This window comes from Onychostruthus taczanowskii, unplaced genomic scaffold (genome assembly GCF_017590055.1).
Source record: "Onychostruthus taczanowskii isolate IOZ18803 unplaced genomic scaffold, ASM1759005v1 scaffold10, whole genome shotgun sequence".
In the NCBI taxonomy this organism is placed as follows: Eukaryota; Metazoa; Chordata; class Aves; order Passeriformes; family Passeridae; genus Onychostruthus; species Onychostruthus taczanowskii.
In genome coordinates, this window is record NW_024496526.1 from 13,289,150 (window position 1) to 13,307,814 (window position 18,665).

Genomic DNA, 18,665 nt, shown 5'->3' on the forward strand with positions numbered 1-18,665 from the left:
TTATTTTGCTCATATTGTGATAAATTACTTGAATACCAGAGAAACAACAGATAAGAAAAGTGAAATAATTAAGATCCTATTTATTCCAACCAGAATTACAGGGTTTCTTTATTTGTTGTTTTTTTAAACCATTACTTGTATTGACTTTGTAAAATAAAACTCACATTTTTACTGTGAGCTGGTTCTGGCCAGGTCAATTTGCCTTCATGATGAAAATCTCCTTTTTATTACACCTAATTCTATGAAAGAAGTTGCAACACAATAAATATTTGCACTCTAGTTTTAGAGCAAAAGGATAACCTTGGCGTTCTGTGAACTTAATGAAAGCAGCTAAATCACTCAGAAAACTGTAAGGTGCACTTTGTCCATCACAAAAATGTTTAGAAACAGTTGCTGTGAAAATTAGTTGAAAAAAAATCTAGGAGGCAATTTTAGCATAGTTTTATGGCTTATAGTGCAACAATAGAGATTAAAAAACCCAAAGTCTGAAAGAAAAGCACCAATATTACCTTGGAAAACTTTAAAAAAATTCTATTAACTCTTCTAAAAGTATTTGCTCAGAGGAATTCTATGAGCCATTCTCTACTGGAAACTACAGAATAAACATTTTGTTATGGAATTATTCTGAATATCATATTCTATTAATGAAGTTGCCCTTGAAAACTGTGATTTCAACCAATTAAAATACAAAACATGAACTTGTAAAAAACACAAGGTGGCAAATATGCTAAGAAACATCACTTTTGTTTTTTCTCTTTTTTTTTTAACATGTTTTTCACTAAGGAAAATGAGTTAATGGGAATAAACACTTAGAAACCTGTAAGCACTCTGAATCATCTCAGATTGTATCACATACAGTCACATCATTTCATAATTGAAAACATTTGCCAGACAGCAGATGTTTACTTTTAGTCAAACCTAGGACTTCAATTAATAAGCATTAAAGAGAACAAAAACATCATGCCAACCTTAAATCCTATTTAAGTTATCGTGATTTAATAGCTATTAATGTACCTCACCTTTTCATTCACCAGATTTATGTTTCTGAAATAACTTCTGTGATCCTAACCCATTAACCATTTTATGGGCCTGTACTTTGAAGAGTAAAGTTGTGGAATTTAAATACTGAATTTATAAAGGAATGATACACTGAAGTGAAAAAATATTTTACCACACCTATGTAAATTATATCAAATCTACTGGTTAAAAAAATTTATTCAAATGCACTTTTATGTATAAGCATAAGTTGATATTGATGAGAAACTCAAAAAAAAAAAAAAAAAGAAAAATTGCATTATACAAGGCTGCAGATATGCACATGCAGTTTTGTTTACTTTTCATTTCTCTCAAATCGCCCACTAGAAGGCTGGTTTGGGTTCTTTTAATGTTTTTGTAAATATGTGCAAAGAACACCAGTCTATTTTTGATCCACAAGCCTTACAAACTCATTTCATGTTTGACTCTAACAGCACTAGGTTTAATCGCAGAATTATAAACCCTGCACATGCCCTGAGGCTCAGGTCAATATGGCACTTATTTTATTGGGAGACAATATATGTTTTACAAATATTTACATGACTTCTCAACAGCAATTACTGAGCTTTTCCCCATTAACTTTTTGTCTGTCCTTATTCCATTTATCCTGTCATAACCTAAAACCTGCTCACGGTGACAAGCATTTATGTCAGTGTGCTTTAATTGTACCTCAAAATGCAGTTAATGTTCCAACACCGGTTAAGTCAAGACTAAAATTTTGGAAACACAATTAAAAAGCCATAATAAATGCTATCCCTCAGGAAGAGCTTCCATGAGAAGTATAATCATGAAGGACACGCTATTTTATTAGAGAAGTGTTTTATATAATGGCCTTTTTCAGGCAATACATCTTCAGACACTGCTTCCTGTGCCATGCATTTACTGAGCTGGAAAATTTAACAAAGTAATTGCAGGTGTGGTTATGGCTCGTGGTCTCATTTTATACCCTCACTATCTGACCTTAATGAATTGTAGCCTTTCCACAGCCACTTCCACTCCTCAAAGGACAGACTCAGAAGAGAAAACCTGAGAAGGTAAATATTTTCTATAATAGGAAAATAGCAATAAATCCAGCCACACTGAAACTACCTAGCTACATCATTCTTCAGTGATTTTTTTAAGTAAACTACCATCATACCGCACTAATATAATGTGGTTTTCTTTATTATGCAGCCTACCAAAATTAATTTAAGCTAATAAGTAATGAAGAGTACCTGTCTCAGTTTTATAAACCAATGTGTACAAGGATATGGTCATAATTGGCTCCAGAAACTGAGATTACAGAGAGAGAAACACAGGAGAGCATCTTAAAATTCACTTAATATTAAAAATTCATACAGGACTTACACCTTCAATTTGTTTGAGAAAAAGGTGAGTCACATTCAGATTAACAGGACAGACAACAACAGTGACAGGCATACAAATTCTTCTGAAGGCTTCAGGGCAAGAATGCTGGGCAAGAATTACAGATATTATGGACTCCTGAAGCATTACAGATCACTACATGACTCTACAAACCTCATCCTGAGCAAACTGAATCCTGTATTTATGCCACAAAGACAACCATCACAGAAAAGTCAGTTTTCTTCATACCCATTGACAGGATCGACAACAATTCCTCGGGGGTGGGACATGTCTCCCTCCAACAATGTTTTCCTACTCTGAGCAGCTTTTTCCAGTCTGGCAACAGCAATGGTTTTCCTGTGGCCATCATTGGTCCAATACAGATTATTTCCAATCCAGTCCACTGCTATGCCTTCCACATTATCAAGATCTGTTGAGAGAGAGAACTGTAGTAAGAGATTAATACTATTTATGCTCTACATGTACTTACATTCACTATTTATTATGTGATATCCATGTTATATTTTTAAAATTGCTTTTTTCCCTTATCTACTGGAGGTCCAAAGGAAATAACAGATATTTGGTACCAACCAAAGTACCAACTAAACCTTGTTCACCTAAGAAAGTAAACCTAAATTCTGAAAATCAATCACAGGTGTAGAGATGACAATATGTCCTGTGAGACAAAATATGAGAAAGTTATTTGGAAAAAAAAAAGAAAAAAAAAAAAGTGGCATGAGCTCAGGATTATTGGAAAATTGCAAAATGTGTTTTAACATTTTTATCCACATTTCTGATATACCTGAACACCACTGCACTTTTGGGAAACTATTTTTCCTTGTGGTTTACGAAGCTGGAGGGAAGCAAAGGTGTCAGAATGAGCTCTCTGGGACAGGAAAGAACGGGATGATGATATTTCTAACCCAGCAACCACCTGGTCAGACAAGAATCACCCAAAGCACAGAACAATTGAGGCTCAGGCGGTGTCTGAGAGCAGTGCCAGCAGCTCAGCCAGCTTCCCCAGGCTGATGGACACTGCCAGTTTTATTTTTCATCTCTCAGTGCCTTTGCTACGTTCTTTGGAAAAGACAATGTCAGAGGCAGCTGAAAGTTCCTGAAAGAGGAGAGTGGCCTTTGGTCTTGGAGTGGTCAAGGAGGTGGAGAAAAGTTCTAAGAATAGAAGGTAAAAGAAGAGAGAATTTAACCAAGGACCTGGAGCCCAAGGCCCAGAGGAAAAAAAATACCAAAAAAACCCAAAACCTTCTGAACAGAACAGGCAACACAGAGAAACTTGAGCTCTGCAAGAAATGTCCTATTGAGCTCTGAGAGGCCTCAGCAGATTTTGCTCAAGTCAAGAAACCACTGACATGAGTAAAATCAAGCTTGAGGACAAGGAGCCATTTGTTCAAAACCCATTTTATTTTTATTCTCTTTGATATAGGCAATTTGAGCTAAAACCAGTTTTTATACTAATAAGATCAGATTTTTATATTAATAGGATCATCTTTTAAAAGAAAATATTTTGCTGATTTTTTGGTTCTTTGAGATCAAACCGGTTCAAATATGGGCTGTATTTTTATCAGCAGCAAAAACTGTTAGATTAGAATGCTGGATACCTGCTAAAATTTCCACATCTATTCAGCTTCATATAATACTGTCTTTGAGCTACCTTGTCTTCTGCAGGAATTTTGGGGAAAATATGATTCTAAACTAAATACAATTTAAGTAAAAAAAAAAAAAAAAAAAAAAAAAAAAAAAAAAAAAAAAAAAAACCCCAAAAAACAAAAACAAACAAACAAAAAAAAACCCCTCATGGTATCTAGATAGTAAATATATCAGAAAATTTGAGGTTTTTTTAAGGAGAATTCTACAGCACGACCCTATAGAGATAACTTGCATTGGTTTTGTGGCGTTATAATTATAAAGTCACTTTTATTTCACTAAAAGCTTTAAATACATTAATTACTCTTCAAATGGGTTTCACATGAAGTAGTAAACAGGAAGAAAACAATGGTCATTGTGCCATTCTTGTCTTGATTTGACTACAGTAACTCAGTCCTTTTGCTCTAAAGCCCTTTCAGCATAAAAGGGATGAGGTGATAAAATACCCTTGTGATCATTCTTCACTTGTTAACTGAAAAGTTAACATTTGTAATTCAGGAACTTCCACCAGAATTTTCCTAGCAACACTAATATGAGAGCTCCAAATATGTTGAATGTAAAAGGGAGGTTTTTAAAAACAGTTCTAGAGGCAGCAGTTTGCCACACTGCTTTTCAGTATGAAACAGAGAACAGGCACAACATGTAGTTTGGTACAGAATGGCCAAGCTCATCAATGCCATGTGTAATAAATAGTGCCTCAAATGCTAGATTAACATAAAACCTGGTGGGAAAATAATTCTTCTATATACCAACCATCTGAACAGCTTCCAAAGAGCAGCTTTACAGATTTACTTGGTCTTGTTTAAGCAACAGGTTGACCATCCTTGAATAAGATTTACAAGTAAATGTTATAAGATTTTTAGAGTTACAGCAACCCCCCCAGAAAAACAGGGGTACAAAGACAAGTGAAAAAAAATCCTGAGCTTGTGTTCCTGTTACATTCACTGAGCAGTATTTAGATCCATTTAAAAATGTCTGTGGTTTTTAAGATCACAGACATGAAAATTGTGGGGTTTTTTCCAATTTTTAATGCAAAAGACTGATTTTACATGCAAGTTTGAAAGGTTAATTATAATTCTTGTTGCTGGTGGAAGTACAGTACTGCTGCAGCTGTGCCACCAGCTCTAAGCCAGGCTGTGCTGGGGGCTGTCAAGTTGTTATCAACACTACCCAGCAGTTTGCTTCCCAAAGCGAAGAAACAGAAATCACAGCTGAAACTATATGGGAAATCAAACTCCAGCAGTGTGAGGTGCTCAGTGATCTCAATTCCCAGTGAACAGCTGTAGGATCAGGCTCTTATTTAGGCAAACTGTAATTATCTGAGCTGCAGTGCTGTCTGAACAAGTGTATACATTCTCAAAAAACCGGATAGTCACCAAAAAAAGGCAACTTCTAATCCGAGAGGTGGCACCTACCACAGCTAGAAGCCCTTAGCAGCACGCTGTTCAGAGCAAATATAAAACCACCTCCTGACACACCTGATTTTCTGTAGTAGCCTTCCACCAAGGAATGATTTAATCTGTCCCTGCTGAGTTCGTAAGAGTTGACAAGAATAAAAACTGAGGTGTTATGACTGGAGGCCATATTAAATTTTTAAATCATGAAAAATACATTAACAAGTGTTCTTTAAAGATACTTTAAAGTTATGGAACTACACCAGGTTAGAACTAACAACATAAGCTCCTGGGGAAGAAGGAAGGGGGGAATGACATTGACATATTTTTGGTCTTTGTAAATAGTAGAATCACAAATAATAAATCATCAGATAATCCACAGCTCTTTCAGTATTGCATTAATATTTTTGCTATGTTGTACTTACAAAGACGAGACACTGCACTTAAACATTATTTACAGGAATACCACAAATTTTCTGGTTTGGCATGCAAAGTTTATTAATTTTTGAGTACGCTAATCCCAACCTGTTTGACCCCAACCTGCCTGAAACCTTTCAGCCAGGATGCTCCTTGCTGCTCCTTTATAATGTTTTAATTTACATATTTCCTGCTCCTTCCTCTACTCCACATTTGAACTACTTCCCTGTCAAACGAAATGCACAGTTAGGAAAGGAAATCCAGCAATGGAAGATGTGAGATGCACAATATCCATTCCCGTGCTGGCAGTGAAATGAAGAATTACCAGACTGACAGCTGAGTATTTGTTATTTTCTGAGACAAATGCCCTTTATTAGCCATTCACCAGAGCAGGGTAAAGAGCCTGTCAGTATTCCTTGCAACTGCTGCTGAAGGGATCTTTGTGCAAACTCTGAGGAGAGACCTTACACTAAAAGAGCATCATATCACTGCACAGAGGAGATGGCTCCTCAGAAGTGTGCATTAAAACATGCCTTATGAATGACAGGCAATGAACATCCTCCTGCTAAAACAATGGTATTTTAGTTACTTTCACTGTCCTGAGCTTCCATTCACAAGTGAAAATATTAGACTCTCTGAAGGCGAAGATGAATATTTATGTTTCTTAGACTGAGGACCAGAAAATAATTACTGTAGAATGAATTGCAGCTGAGACAGTTGCTACCTCCTGCTGAAGCAGTATTTCAGAGAAGGGTCCATAAAGGAAAACAAAAATATCAATTGACAAACTGGATGCTTTTTTCACTACAACAACATTTGCTGTGATGAGATATGATTCTAGACCAGGGAGATTCAGTGTAGTGGGAGATGTGGAAACTAAAGACTTGCTGGCATTTTCCCTTATTGCTATAATAAATGCTACAAGCATCTTAATTAAGGTTCTAATAAATGTTTAGGTCTAACTGTTGCTTCCACATTCACAATGGAAAATGCATCAGGAAAGACAATGCTTTTTTCCTAATGAGTTTTCAAGCACTACAGACAGTCTCATTCTGCCAAACTACTTGAATAAGCTCCAGAATCCACAGTGTGATGTAGGCTGGAGAGAAGAAGTCTTACAAAGTCTGCAAGGATTTGGAATGGCTCAACAAATATCCAGCTACTGGAAGGACACAGTGGAGAAATAGGAAATACTCACCAGTAGTGAGCTTAAATGGACACAGTAAGAATTCACAACAGAGTGACTTAACCAAACTTTACACTTCTGCCCTCAGGAAAAAAAAGAAAAAACAGGAAGCTGTAAAAAAAGTATCTCCAATTTTTTTCAAGGTCAAATTTGTGTCTGTTTTCTATGGGAGATCCAAAAAACCTTTAAATTATCTGCAAATGTCAGTTCAACTTCTCGGTGGCGAGCATCTCTGAATGTCACCACCGCTGAGCATCACCCACCGTCTTTCAGGATTGTTTCTCTCTCTGTGCCATCAATTTTCTGCCGTCCAATCAGGAAACTGGTGGTATCAGCAAAGTAAATGTAATTGGTTTCAGCGTGGAAGTCCAGAGCACGAGGATTGACCAGGTTCTCGATGGGGATCATGTACTCATCAGATATTTTGGTATTCAGGTCCATTCCCCGGATTATTCCCGGCCGTCCCTTCCCATAAAAAAGAAACAATTCATTCTTTGGTCCTGCAAAAGAAAGATTACAAACATAAACAACTGATGCTGCCTAATCTTCTTCACAGTGCATAATGTCCCTGTTTAATTAACTGGCATAATTAGTGGGGAGCAGGAGCCTTATTCAATACTGAAAATTAAACGTCCATATATTCTGTAGGTATCTAGATTAAAAAAACAAACAAAAAAAAAAAACAAAAACAAACCAACAAAAAAAAAAGAAAAAAAAATAGTTAATTACATTACCTTATTCAAAACACAAGTTACTTCAGTGAGCTGTTTACATCTAATTATTTTTTTTGTGTAAAAGTTCACACTGAAAAAGCAGTTATCGATCACAGAATAACTTTGCATCTGAAGTGGACACATATAGCTCTGTAGACATTTAATTTTACAATTCATTAGGATCCATCAAGGTAATGTAGACCACAACTGAAGTAATCTTAAAATCTAAATACACCATGAATGCCAGCATATACAGAATGCTTTTTTTACACCTAAAGTTTCTCAGAATCAAACAACAAAAAAGATTAAACTTCTTTAAGATTGAAAGGAATAAGAGACCAACATACTCTGTTCTTTTCAGTTGTGGTAGAAAACACAGATATCAGAAGTTCATATTTCTAAGATTTTGACAATTTAACTAATTAAGCTGATTACAAACAACTGAAGCTTAGCAAAGTTATTTTCTTTCCTTAAAGAAACTTATCCTTAGAGCCTTAAGGCTATCAATATACCTCTTGAAATTCTCTACATATTTTTCCTGCTGGCTCTCAGCGTTTTTTGATGGAATTGTCAGTGAAAACTGCATCAGGTTTGACTGAGGTCAAATAAATCCATCTACCAGCATCCATCAGAGTATCTAACTGCATGTCTTTTATCTGAACTAAATCAACACCCTTTGACTGAAAAACCAGGCAAAACACAGGCATTCCCCAAAACTCCTGTTGGCTGTAGGTGACCAACAGATTGTGTACACGTAACCTTAGGTATAACCACAGTTGCACAAATCACATTGTTTTCACAAAGTATTCTGAGAAAAACCTTGACTTGGTCACATGAATGTTCTGCTTTTGTGCTCTAAGTTGATTGCATGGGTGGAAATTGTAGCAATACCTGTGTGCAGTGAAAAGCCATGGCCTATAAATAAAGAGTGAGGTTGATTAATGCAAAGCTTGTGACAATTTTAGTATTCTTTGAGCATTCCAGGTTTAACCTGCCACACCTGTGAACCGATCCAAATCAAATAATGTTAAGGGAATGAAAGGAGCATGTGAACAAAGCATCACGTACACATTAAAAGTGTGTAATATATAGTGGAAAACTTAGAGTTTAAGGCTTTAGAATATAGTAACATATATACAAAGTAAGATAGAAGTTTTAGGATAGAAGTTAGATTTTTCTTTACCTTTTTTATGAGTTTAAGTAGTATTGTAATTAATAAATTGTAATTAAATTATAATAAAATGATCATTAATAATTGTAAATACATTTTAAAAGCCTATATTATAGATTATAAGTAGTCAGTTATTAGGTTAAAAGTAAAAATAATTTAAGTATTATTTTTTACTTAGTTTATCTTTTAAAAAGTTATAAAAAATATAAATCTATTTTTAGTTTGTTAGAGTATTGTAAAATTCACAGTTTGTGAGACTATTATAATATAGATAAGAATTAATAAACATTTGAATTTAAATAAGAAACACTGTCCCACACATTTAATTTGAAACCAACTTTACCCCAAATCAGCCCATGTGATTTGCTAGAGAACACCCAGAACCCTCCCCTGGATGATTCCTGGCTGGCAGACTGATCTCAAGGACGTACTTTTGCATGACCTGCCATCGCTCCCTAGGATGAAGCCAGTCCTGCAGCGACAGGTCCGTGCTTTGTGGCTGCTGCTGAGCAGGCAGAGGTGGGAGCAGCCCCCCGGCATTCCAGACGGATCCAGCTCACACGCGTGGCTTCTGACTGCGGCGAGGGGAAAACAGCTCAGATCATTGAAAGCAAGGCAACTGCATCAGCATGGAGAGAGGGTAGCCAGAGGGAAAATATAAAGAAAGGGGGTTTGTATTACAAGAAGTCTTTTCCCAGAAAATAACTGTGGCATTCACATTCTCTGGGAAAATCCCTTTGCCCAGGGTTTTTCTCCTGGGCAGCTGAGAAGCCACAGAGAAAAGGAAAACAATTCTTGTTTCATTTGCTTCTCCTGTGTTGTGCTCATGTGGAATGTGTTTGGGGATTATTTACCCACAGGTGATTGTTTCATTGGATTCTGGTGTGAGTTGTTTTCACTCTTTGGCCAGTCAGGGCCAAGCTGTGTTGAGACTCTGGAGAGAGTCACAAGTTTTCATTATCATCTTTTTAGCATTCAATATTTCTGTATTCAGAAATAATGAATGCTAAAAAGATGATAATTGAATGCTGTATTTCTGTATTCAATATTTCAATATTTAGTACAGTATAGTATTCTTTAATATAAAATAGTGTTATAAGGTAATAAATTAGCCTTTTGAGAACATGCAGTCTAAATATCCTTTCTGTATTCTTTAGTATAGTATAGTATTTAATATCATGTCGTGTTATAAAGTAATAAATTAGGCTTCTGAGAACATGGAGTCAGATTCATCATTCCTGCCTGTGTCAGGGATCCCTGCAAATACAATATATAACTTCTAAGGAAGGTGTTTTTTAAAGATGGCATCCAAGCCTGGCCAATAATGTCCAGGGCTATCGTTCCGTGCCCGTGGCTGTGTGCAATCGCCCCTTTGTGAATGAGCTCCTGCACAGCATTTGCTGGGCAGTGCTTCCCTGGAGGAGCTGACACTTCTCCCCTTTTCCATTTGCTGCTTTGGTTCATGTGCTTGGTTGGGGTTTTCTGAGGACAGAGTGCATCCCATGCCCACACAGTCTGGTATTCCTTAGATTCCCTTAGACAGCACCTTTCTGGGCAGACACATGTGCTGAAACTAAAGAACAGAAAAAGCCTTGTAGAATTCTTCCATATTTATAGAATCACAGAATGGTTTGGGTCGGAAGGGACCTTAAAGCCCATGTTATTCCAAACCTCTGCCATTGGCAGGGGCACCTCCCACTAAACCAGGACGTTCCAAGCCTCATCCAACTTGGCCTTGAACACTTCCCAAGATGGGGTGCAGATTTATACAGCTGGGATATAAATCCAGCTGAAGAAGTCAGAGAATTCCTTATCCTTGATTTCACACACATTTCCAAATGCATGGTTCTATATTAGCAGCCAATTTTTAATTTTTTTTTAACTGTTTAAGGCAATATGCTGAGGAAACAAAATCTGCCAGGCTATCTTACATTTTCTAAGCTGGCTTAAACCAAAAAAGAGTATTCTGGTTCAAAAAATGTTCTGTTCTTCCTACTTTACCTCAAGCTTTTCAGGTTTGTTTCTTTTAAAATAAAGCAATCAAGTGGTTTAGGGTCGATAAGGTTAAAGGTAATACAGAATCTCCACCAAGCTGAGACAGCTGTTACAGAGAATCTTGACAAGCAACAAACATGTCCATTCAAAATAAAAGGAGTAGTGGAGTAATCACGGGATGTAATAAAAGATTACACTGTGCTCATGTCTCTCCTCTACTCAACCTCTCCGACTCCCTCAGGAGTACGAGAGGGATGATTATAGCAAAGAAAGAGTCTTTGCAGCCTCCTTCACACATTGACATCTGCAAATCAATGTCCTCAGCTCCAGGGTGAAAATTAGTTCACCCACTCTACATCAATTTAGAGTTTGTTCCCACTTCACAAACTTCTTCAGATGCAGCCATTCTGTTTAGAAACATTGACATTGAGAATTGATGTGTTGGCTTTTCTGTCTAAGCAGTCATGGCAACGATTTATTGTTATCAGTCATGCCAAAAACATTCCCATAAAGCGTCACGGTAAACATTTTGGATCTTGCTATCTTTGCAAAAGTTCCCAGAACTCCCACTGATGTTCTGCATACAGAAAGGATGTGAAATTGCTGTTTTACCAAAAAAATTGTGACATAAAAAAAGAGTTCTTTCATTCTAGATGAAAATGAAAATTTCTTTCACTGATGGCAAAACTGATATTCACACAAAGCAAGGACACCCTGTCAGCATTTCCCTCTCTCACCAGGGCTGTGCTGGCAGTTCAGCTGCCCACACCCCTGTGCCTTTTTGGCAGCCCCAAAAATGGGAGCTCACCTGAGGGTCTGTTTGAAAAGCAGGCCCAGAGATATCAGGAATCTCTGAGGTCTGAGACCCAAAGCATGTGGACAACACTGGACGTCCAACAATCCTGAAGGTGTTAAATTCTCAGAGTACTGAGTGCCACAGCGTGCAGAGCAGGGCCCTTGGGCAGCTCTTCAAACTGAATTCTCTGGAAGGGTTGAGTTGGAGCTCAGAGACATGGGAAAAGTGGAACAACCACACAAAACTCAAGGAACAGAAAGTTGTGCCACAAGGACAAATTTTCATTCCATCTTCAGATGCTTTTTTCTGGTAGGACCTTTTTGACTGCACAAGCACTTACTATCTGGTTTTGTGCTTTCTAGAGAGAGGAAATTTGATCTTACCTGCTGCTTGAGTTCTCTTCTGGAACACACGGATCTCTTTAGAGTCATCCAGCCTAGCAAGAGCCTGAACATCAGTACCATTGTATCTGTGTATTCGTAAAATGCTGAGGTTGTCTGAATTAATTGTATACAAATAGTTTTCAAACACTGCCAAACCACAGAGATGCCTAATCTGGAAAAGAAACAAATGGTATCATTATTTTAGCTCAATATTTTAGGCATATCTGTGAGTTGTAAATGTCAAACACTACTGTGGATTGTGTGTGATAAACAGCACAAAAGTCCTTCTGAGTACTTGTAAATAATAAACACAAATTACACTAAAAGTATAGTTCATATTCTTATAGTCTGAAATTTATAATTAGAAAAGCTTTGTACAAGAAAGGTAGAAAATTCAAATAATTTAGCAATCTAAATTCCTTTAGTCTACGAATTACCCAGTTTCTCTTTTTTTAAAATGAAAATCTTCTACATTCTTGAAGTGCAACAGCTACATTAGTATTAATTAATGATCATTAACTAATAGTAACTAAGATAAATTAACTATTATTAACTAATAAATATAGCAAAATTAGAAATTAAACATAGTTCATAGATGTAATTGATCCACTTTTAAAAATTATTTTATGATCAAATCAGGACAAACAGTGCAAGATATACCTGCTGAATATTTTCTTGAGAAAATATTTTATGAGAAATAAACAAATTCTGTCAGCTCTCCTGTGTTCTTTTTGTGTTGGTGCCTCTGAATATGGTGGTGGCCACTTGGTAGTGCTTGTTTATCAAAAAGTGAATTCTAAAATTGTGATAATCTCTGATGTGTATGGGCACATTGATTAAAAATTACCTAATAGCTGGTAGTTAGACAATCACAGCTCAAACACAATATGTCGATAATTTAGAGGCTGTGCTTGATTTATAGATTTAGAAAATGTAAAATATCTCACTGACAATTCTGAAAACTGAACAAATTAAAGAGAATTTTGTTGGCAGACATTCAGATATTCACAGGCTGAATATCTTATTACTATAACCATTCAATTGCTCACCACAAAGTATTTACTTATCTCATTCACTCCCAAATTCAGACATACATCAAACAAAACCCAACCCAAACAAAAAAACCCTGTTGTGCATCAAGTATTTCAGTCATTCTGGAAATTACACCACAGGTGGCCAAGCCTTGCCATTGCATTCTGTCTTCACCCAGGAAAAGGAGCAATAATTGACATCATTGGAAGTGTTTGATTAAGACCCAATAAAAATTCAATGCATTTATAGTAAGATGGAAAAGAAAACAGCCTTGAAAATAAAGCCACATCTGTAGCAAACTGTGGAATTCTCCCCTGAATTACAATCCTTTCTTCCCTATTTCCATTTGCACTCAGTTTAAATCTTTATCATTTAACTCCCATGAGAGATTTTCTTCATTAAAACTATTAAAGCTATGTGGCTCATCCTGCAATGCTTTTTATAATGATCTAATTATACATATTTATTTTTTAATTTGTTGGGTTTTCTACATCTCATGAAGCTTTCCAGCAACCCTGTGCACAAGTGAAAACATTACTGGCTTGTCCTTTTAAAGTCACCCAGGCTGTTAATCACAGAATCCAGTTTTGTTTGGAAAGCACATCTTTGATGTGTTTGTACATACACAATAAACTTTAGTCCCTAAAAATTCTTGGGAACATTTTTGTGGTCTGCTGTTTCCTTAGACTAATGAGGAGTGATTTGGAGAAACAGTCATTCTAGGTCATAGCATATGCAGCAAAAACATACTGAAATTACCAATTCTTCATTTGAGTGGAAAGACAATCAGTACCATTTGTGACAACAGGGAGAGGCCAAACTTCTTAATACCATTCACCCACATCAAAAAACAGAGATCTCATTTCTCAGCTAGTTTTGAATCCCTCTGAACTTGATAAAGTATCCACTTTTGCACCTAAATTTCAGCAAGAAGAGGAAGAACAAGCATCTCTCCTATGACACAAGTACAGCTCAGTTAGAAGCCTGTATTTTTTAATGGCTTCTGAAAATGATTTTAGCTTTTTAAGTATCTAGTCCAAAATGGTACTTTAAAAAAACAAAAAACAAAAAACCCAAAAGTTTTCAAGACATCTTGTTCCAGAACTGGTTAAAGACTGGAGATAGATTGGCAAAAATAGGAAGGTGTTTGCTAAACCACCATTTAGACTGCTTTTTGTCACATTTTCTGCCTATTTTAGTTAACAGTCTCACCAATTGCATCTTGCTAAACATGGATTACTTGGGAGCAACGAATGACAGAAGAACAGGTAAAATGTTTATTCTGCTTGCACATTTTTACATTCCCTGTTTAACCTCAGGCAGAAATATATGCAAACTTGGTGCCCACACCTGGCAGTCCAGGTAGTGACCAGAACAGTTTGGTCTTTGCTGATTTTCCCTAGATTTACATAAGACTCACAAGTGCCAGAGAACTCTTCCACTCTCCAGGTTAATGGACTGAAATGCTCCTGAAATGCAAAGACTCACAGGCTCAGAGTTTGTATTTATGACTCTAAACATCAGGATCAGCTGTGAAAAGCATCATTGCCACCAACAAAAATAATATTTAAGGGTGTCCAGATTAGTCTGAATGGGTGAAGAACTTTTGCTATTCTATTTCACATTATTATGCCTGTTAGTCTCTCCTTCCTGAGTGGGTAAGGACATCTTGTCATTAATGATCTGTCTCCCTGCACCTTCCCACCCCAGGTTTTCCCTCCTGAAATCTTTAACAATGGTGACTTACAGGGTGCATTATTAATGAGACACTGCATGGAAATATTCATAGGTTGCAAAATTGCTAAAGTGCAGATAAACCAAGGTATGCAGATGGATCTTCTAAATTCTAACACATCTGAACTAAAAAGGTAAAAAAAATATGAAATTCCTGTAGCTGCTAGCATTATGTGCATTCATTCATTGATATTATTACTTTTTCTTGATCTGCAAATAAATACCTACTTGTCTGCCTTTGGTTATTGTTTGCCTCCTTCTCCCCTGGTAGTCAACAACTTCCACACTCTCCAGATATATGTCAAGCCAGTACACATATTTATTGATGAGGTCTAGTGCCAGAGCAGTTGGCTGTTCAATTTTCGAGTCTACTATCCACGTCCTGTTCATTCCATCCATGTCACATCTCTCCACCTTGGCAGCATTCCCATAGTCTGTAAAGAAAAGCTTGCTGTTGAAAGAAAATAAGATGTTGTAAGTTTTAAAGGGTGTGAGCAGTGTGCAAATTTCCTGCTGGCTCTGGAAAAAGGGAGTTTTAATTCTTTGTCATTTCAATTTCCTATATACCCCATATTGATAAGCACATAATTATTTTTAAAAATTCACCATATCTTCTAACAAGTTAACAATTACACAGAATTGTCTTTCAAATGTGAAGCACATAAGTTCTAAATGCATTTTCTTACGAAACAGATGCACCACATAACACTCCAAAATTACAGTCTTAAATTCATTTTTAATCATTGTTTGTAAAAAATGGTAGGATAGTTACAGATACCAGTGACAAAAGCACAAAGCACTCAGGTTGTCTGGAGAACAGTTATTGCACATAAACTATACCAAATACAGGGATCCCCACTGTCTGTGGTTTTAACATCTATTTCTGGAGGTGTTTCTTTAGTCTCTAGTAATTTGTCTCCAGCCTTGGAAAGACGTTCAGGCTTCAAAATGCTCCCACAAATCCAGTGAACCATTCCATGCAGGAACAATGGGAAACTATCAAAGACTTAAAATTGCTGCTAAAGCTCCCTAACCCAATGCTTGATTAGCATTCACTGGGTTTAGCAAATCAATTCTGATTAACCTGACAATATTTTAACAGGATTACCTATTTGTGAGAACAAATTGCACTTGCAGGCTGAAGACCACCTTGCCATGACTTTAACAGGCTGTAAAGAATAATCTGATTCCAGGCTGAATGTTACTAAAGCCACTTTGAGAACCAGGATTTCATTATCCAAATGAAGTGAATTATCTCCTAGTTATTACCACTAATGGGAATAACTTTGGATCAACAGCATATAAAACTTCAGATATCTTTATGTGACAGAGCAGTAATTTATAGTCTTGTAACTTCTCATAAAAATCTCATTTTAGGCTATTTGCTGAACGGCAGAATGAAACCCATATAATTTATTTTTATTCTTCAAATAAATAAAAAATATATTTTAAAGTGTTTCAAGTGCAAAAGTTACAACTAAAATAGAAAAAAAAAAAAAACCACAACAACTTTTTAAAAAAGTAAAGGCATTAGAATCATCTATAGTCTATGTGCAGGAGCTGTCAAATGCCAAAATGAATTGATCTTAGAATCATAAAATAGGGCTGGAGGAGACTTTGAAAGGTCATGTAGTCCATCACCAGGCCATAAGGCAGAATAAACTTTACCTATAACATTCCTGAGGGATAACTTCATTCCTGACAAGGATTTCTATTTATCAAAATAATTCTGAATTCCTGCCCTTCATTGTCATTCTTAATCTCAGCTGTACTCTAAGAATATATTTAAAAACACACACTTGACATCCAGGTCTATATAAATTAAAATGTCCGTAGCACAAAATATTTGCAAAGCAAAAATCATGCCTGAAAAGCAAAAGTAATTTGGAATGAAAACAGAAAGGAAAAAGAAGTGTGTATTTAGCAGTATATACACTATTTATGTATGTATTCATATCATCAGAAATAACAAGGCCAACACCTATACATATTTAAAATAAGTTGTTAAAATGTTACATGTACTCCAGGATAAAATCTGTACTTCTGGGGATTTGATATATGTTTTTTAATGGAACTTTGTACCTCAAGTTTCAATAATTCAAATAAAGCTCATTTTGGAATTATAGAACCAACTGCCTTTGCTGTGATCAGACACTCACATACAAAAAAAAAAAAATATAAACACACATTTATGTAAATACACATCCAGACACATAGCAGTTACAAACACCTGAAGTTTGACTTCAGACTGACTCTGCTGTATAGTGTTTGATTTAATTAATAATTTAACATTTCTAAAGATTAAAATAAAAGTTAATAACTATTAGCCTTTTACAACGAGATTATCTTTTCAGATCAGACAATAAATAAAATATTTGTACATCAATAACAAATAGATTCAGTCAGGAATATCTAAGAATTAAGAATATTTAAGAATTTAAGAGGTTGCTCCAGCTTTCTGGAATAGGGGGTCATTTCTTTTTTTTTCCTCAATATCTGTTTTATAATAACATCATTTGTGCAAGTTATCATGACTTCATGTGTAAATTACACTCTTTTTACTCTAAAAATAATTATTCTTCTCGTTGGGACTGACTGACAAAAATGAAACTTTGTAATTAAAGGAAGAGGTAAAAGACAGAACAAGAAAGTAGTTCCCTAATGCTGTTGCATGATCAAAGCCCTCTGAAAATTAAATTAAGAAAATTAAATGCTTTACTGTTCAATCTTGAAACTCAATTCTGTATTTAAAGACTAATGCAGATTTTTAGAGTGAGGTTTGAACTAGAATTGCATTTCCAACACAAGAAGTTGACCCACAATTACACTCTATTGCCTCTGCCTTGGGAGATCTAAAGGATGCACTGTACAGTATTTATTTCAGCTCTGGGCTTATTTTTGTGCTCACAAATGGTGCTGGCTTTGCCTCTCCATTTTCAGCAGAGGGCAATGAAATGTTTTGTCCATTCACAGATCAGTTTTGGGAGGAAAACTGACCAAAAACTGACTCTGCATGTCCCTGCAGAGCCCAGCTCAGGGCACTGGGGCTGACAGGGAGAGTGAGCCCACTGCAGCCTTCATTTCCTGAGACTGCCAATGAGGCTAATTGGTTGCTAATTGAGGCTGCTGCAACAGCAAAAATGTTGGCACTAAACTGAATTTTATTAAGGCAGCTTATCTTTTGAGAAGTGTAGACTTCGCATGTGGAAATTCTGAATTCTGCTTCTAATTAAACAACAACAAAAAGGGGAATCTTCTTCATCGAGTCCTGGAGCTTTGCAGGCATTTAAACTCAAAAGTATTCAGTTGTTTTGACTCTTCCAGAATGGTTTCATTGTGCTCCTAGCAGTTAGGAATCTACATCTAATAACTAATGGTGATATCTTCCAGGCTGAATTACACAGACTGATTTCTGCAGCAGCTTATTTGGCTTAAACAGCTGTTTTCACCTGTCCTCCTCTCCAGGGCTATTTCTAGATGGAAATCAAATTCTTTCCCTCTGCCTAGCAGCTAGAGATAAGCAAGGCAATGCAGACTTCCTTCTCTCATAATACAGGCCCTTTCTGTTGCCCTCCTGTGCAGTTATTCCAATTTTAGGTCAGTGATTGAACAAGCATGGCCAGCACTGGGTTTGCTGCTCCAGACCGAGTTCACCAGGGTCTGCACAACAGCCAGGCAACCTCCCTGCACCAGCTGGGGACTCAGCCACCCCTGGATGACATTTGCTGTTGTCACAGCTCTGCTACACTGCTGATATCAACTCATCCTTCCCTCTATTACGTGCACCCTCCTCAGTCTAACAA

At 36.4% G+C, this 18,665-nt stretch overlaps 1 protein-coding gene across 1 annotated transcript in view; it reads right to left on the reverse strand.

Annotated features, from left to right (window-relative positions):
* LRP1B (LDL receptor related protein 1B) overlaps positions 1 to 18,665 on the reverse strand; it is a 290,821-nt gene that overhangs the window by 210,575 nt on the left and 61,581 nt on the right. Inside the window, exons 5-9 of the mRNA XM_041406020.1 lie at positions 15,091 to 15,313; positions 12,097 to 12,268; positions 9,354 to 9,497; positions 7,302 to 7,538; positions 2,629 to 2,809 (exon numbers count right to left, since the gene is read on the reverse strand). Of these exons, the coding sequence (XP_041261954.1) occupies positions 2,629 to 2,809; positions 7,302 to 7,538; positions 9,354 to 9,497; positions 12,097 to 12,268; positions 15,091 to 15,313 (957 nt within the window). The remainder of the gene's footprint in view (positions 1 to 2,628; positions 2,810 to 7,301; positions 7,539 to 9,353; positions 9,498 to 12,096; positions 12,269 to 15,090; positions 15,314 to 18,665) is intronic.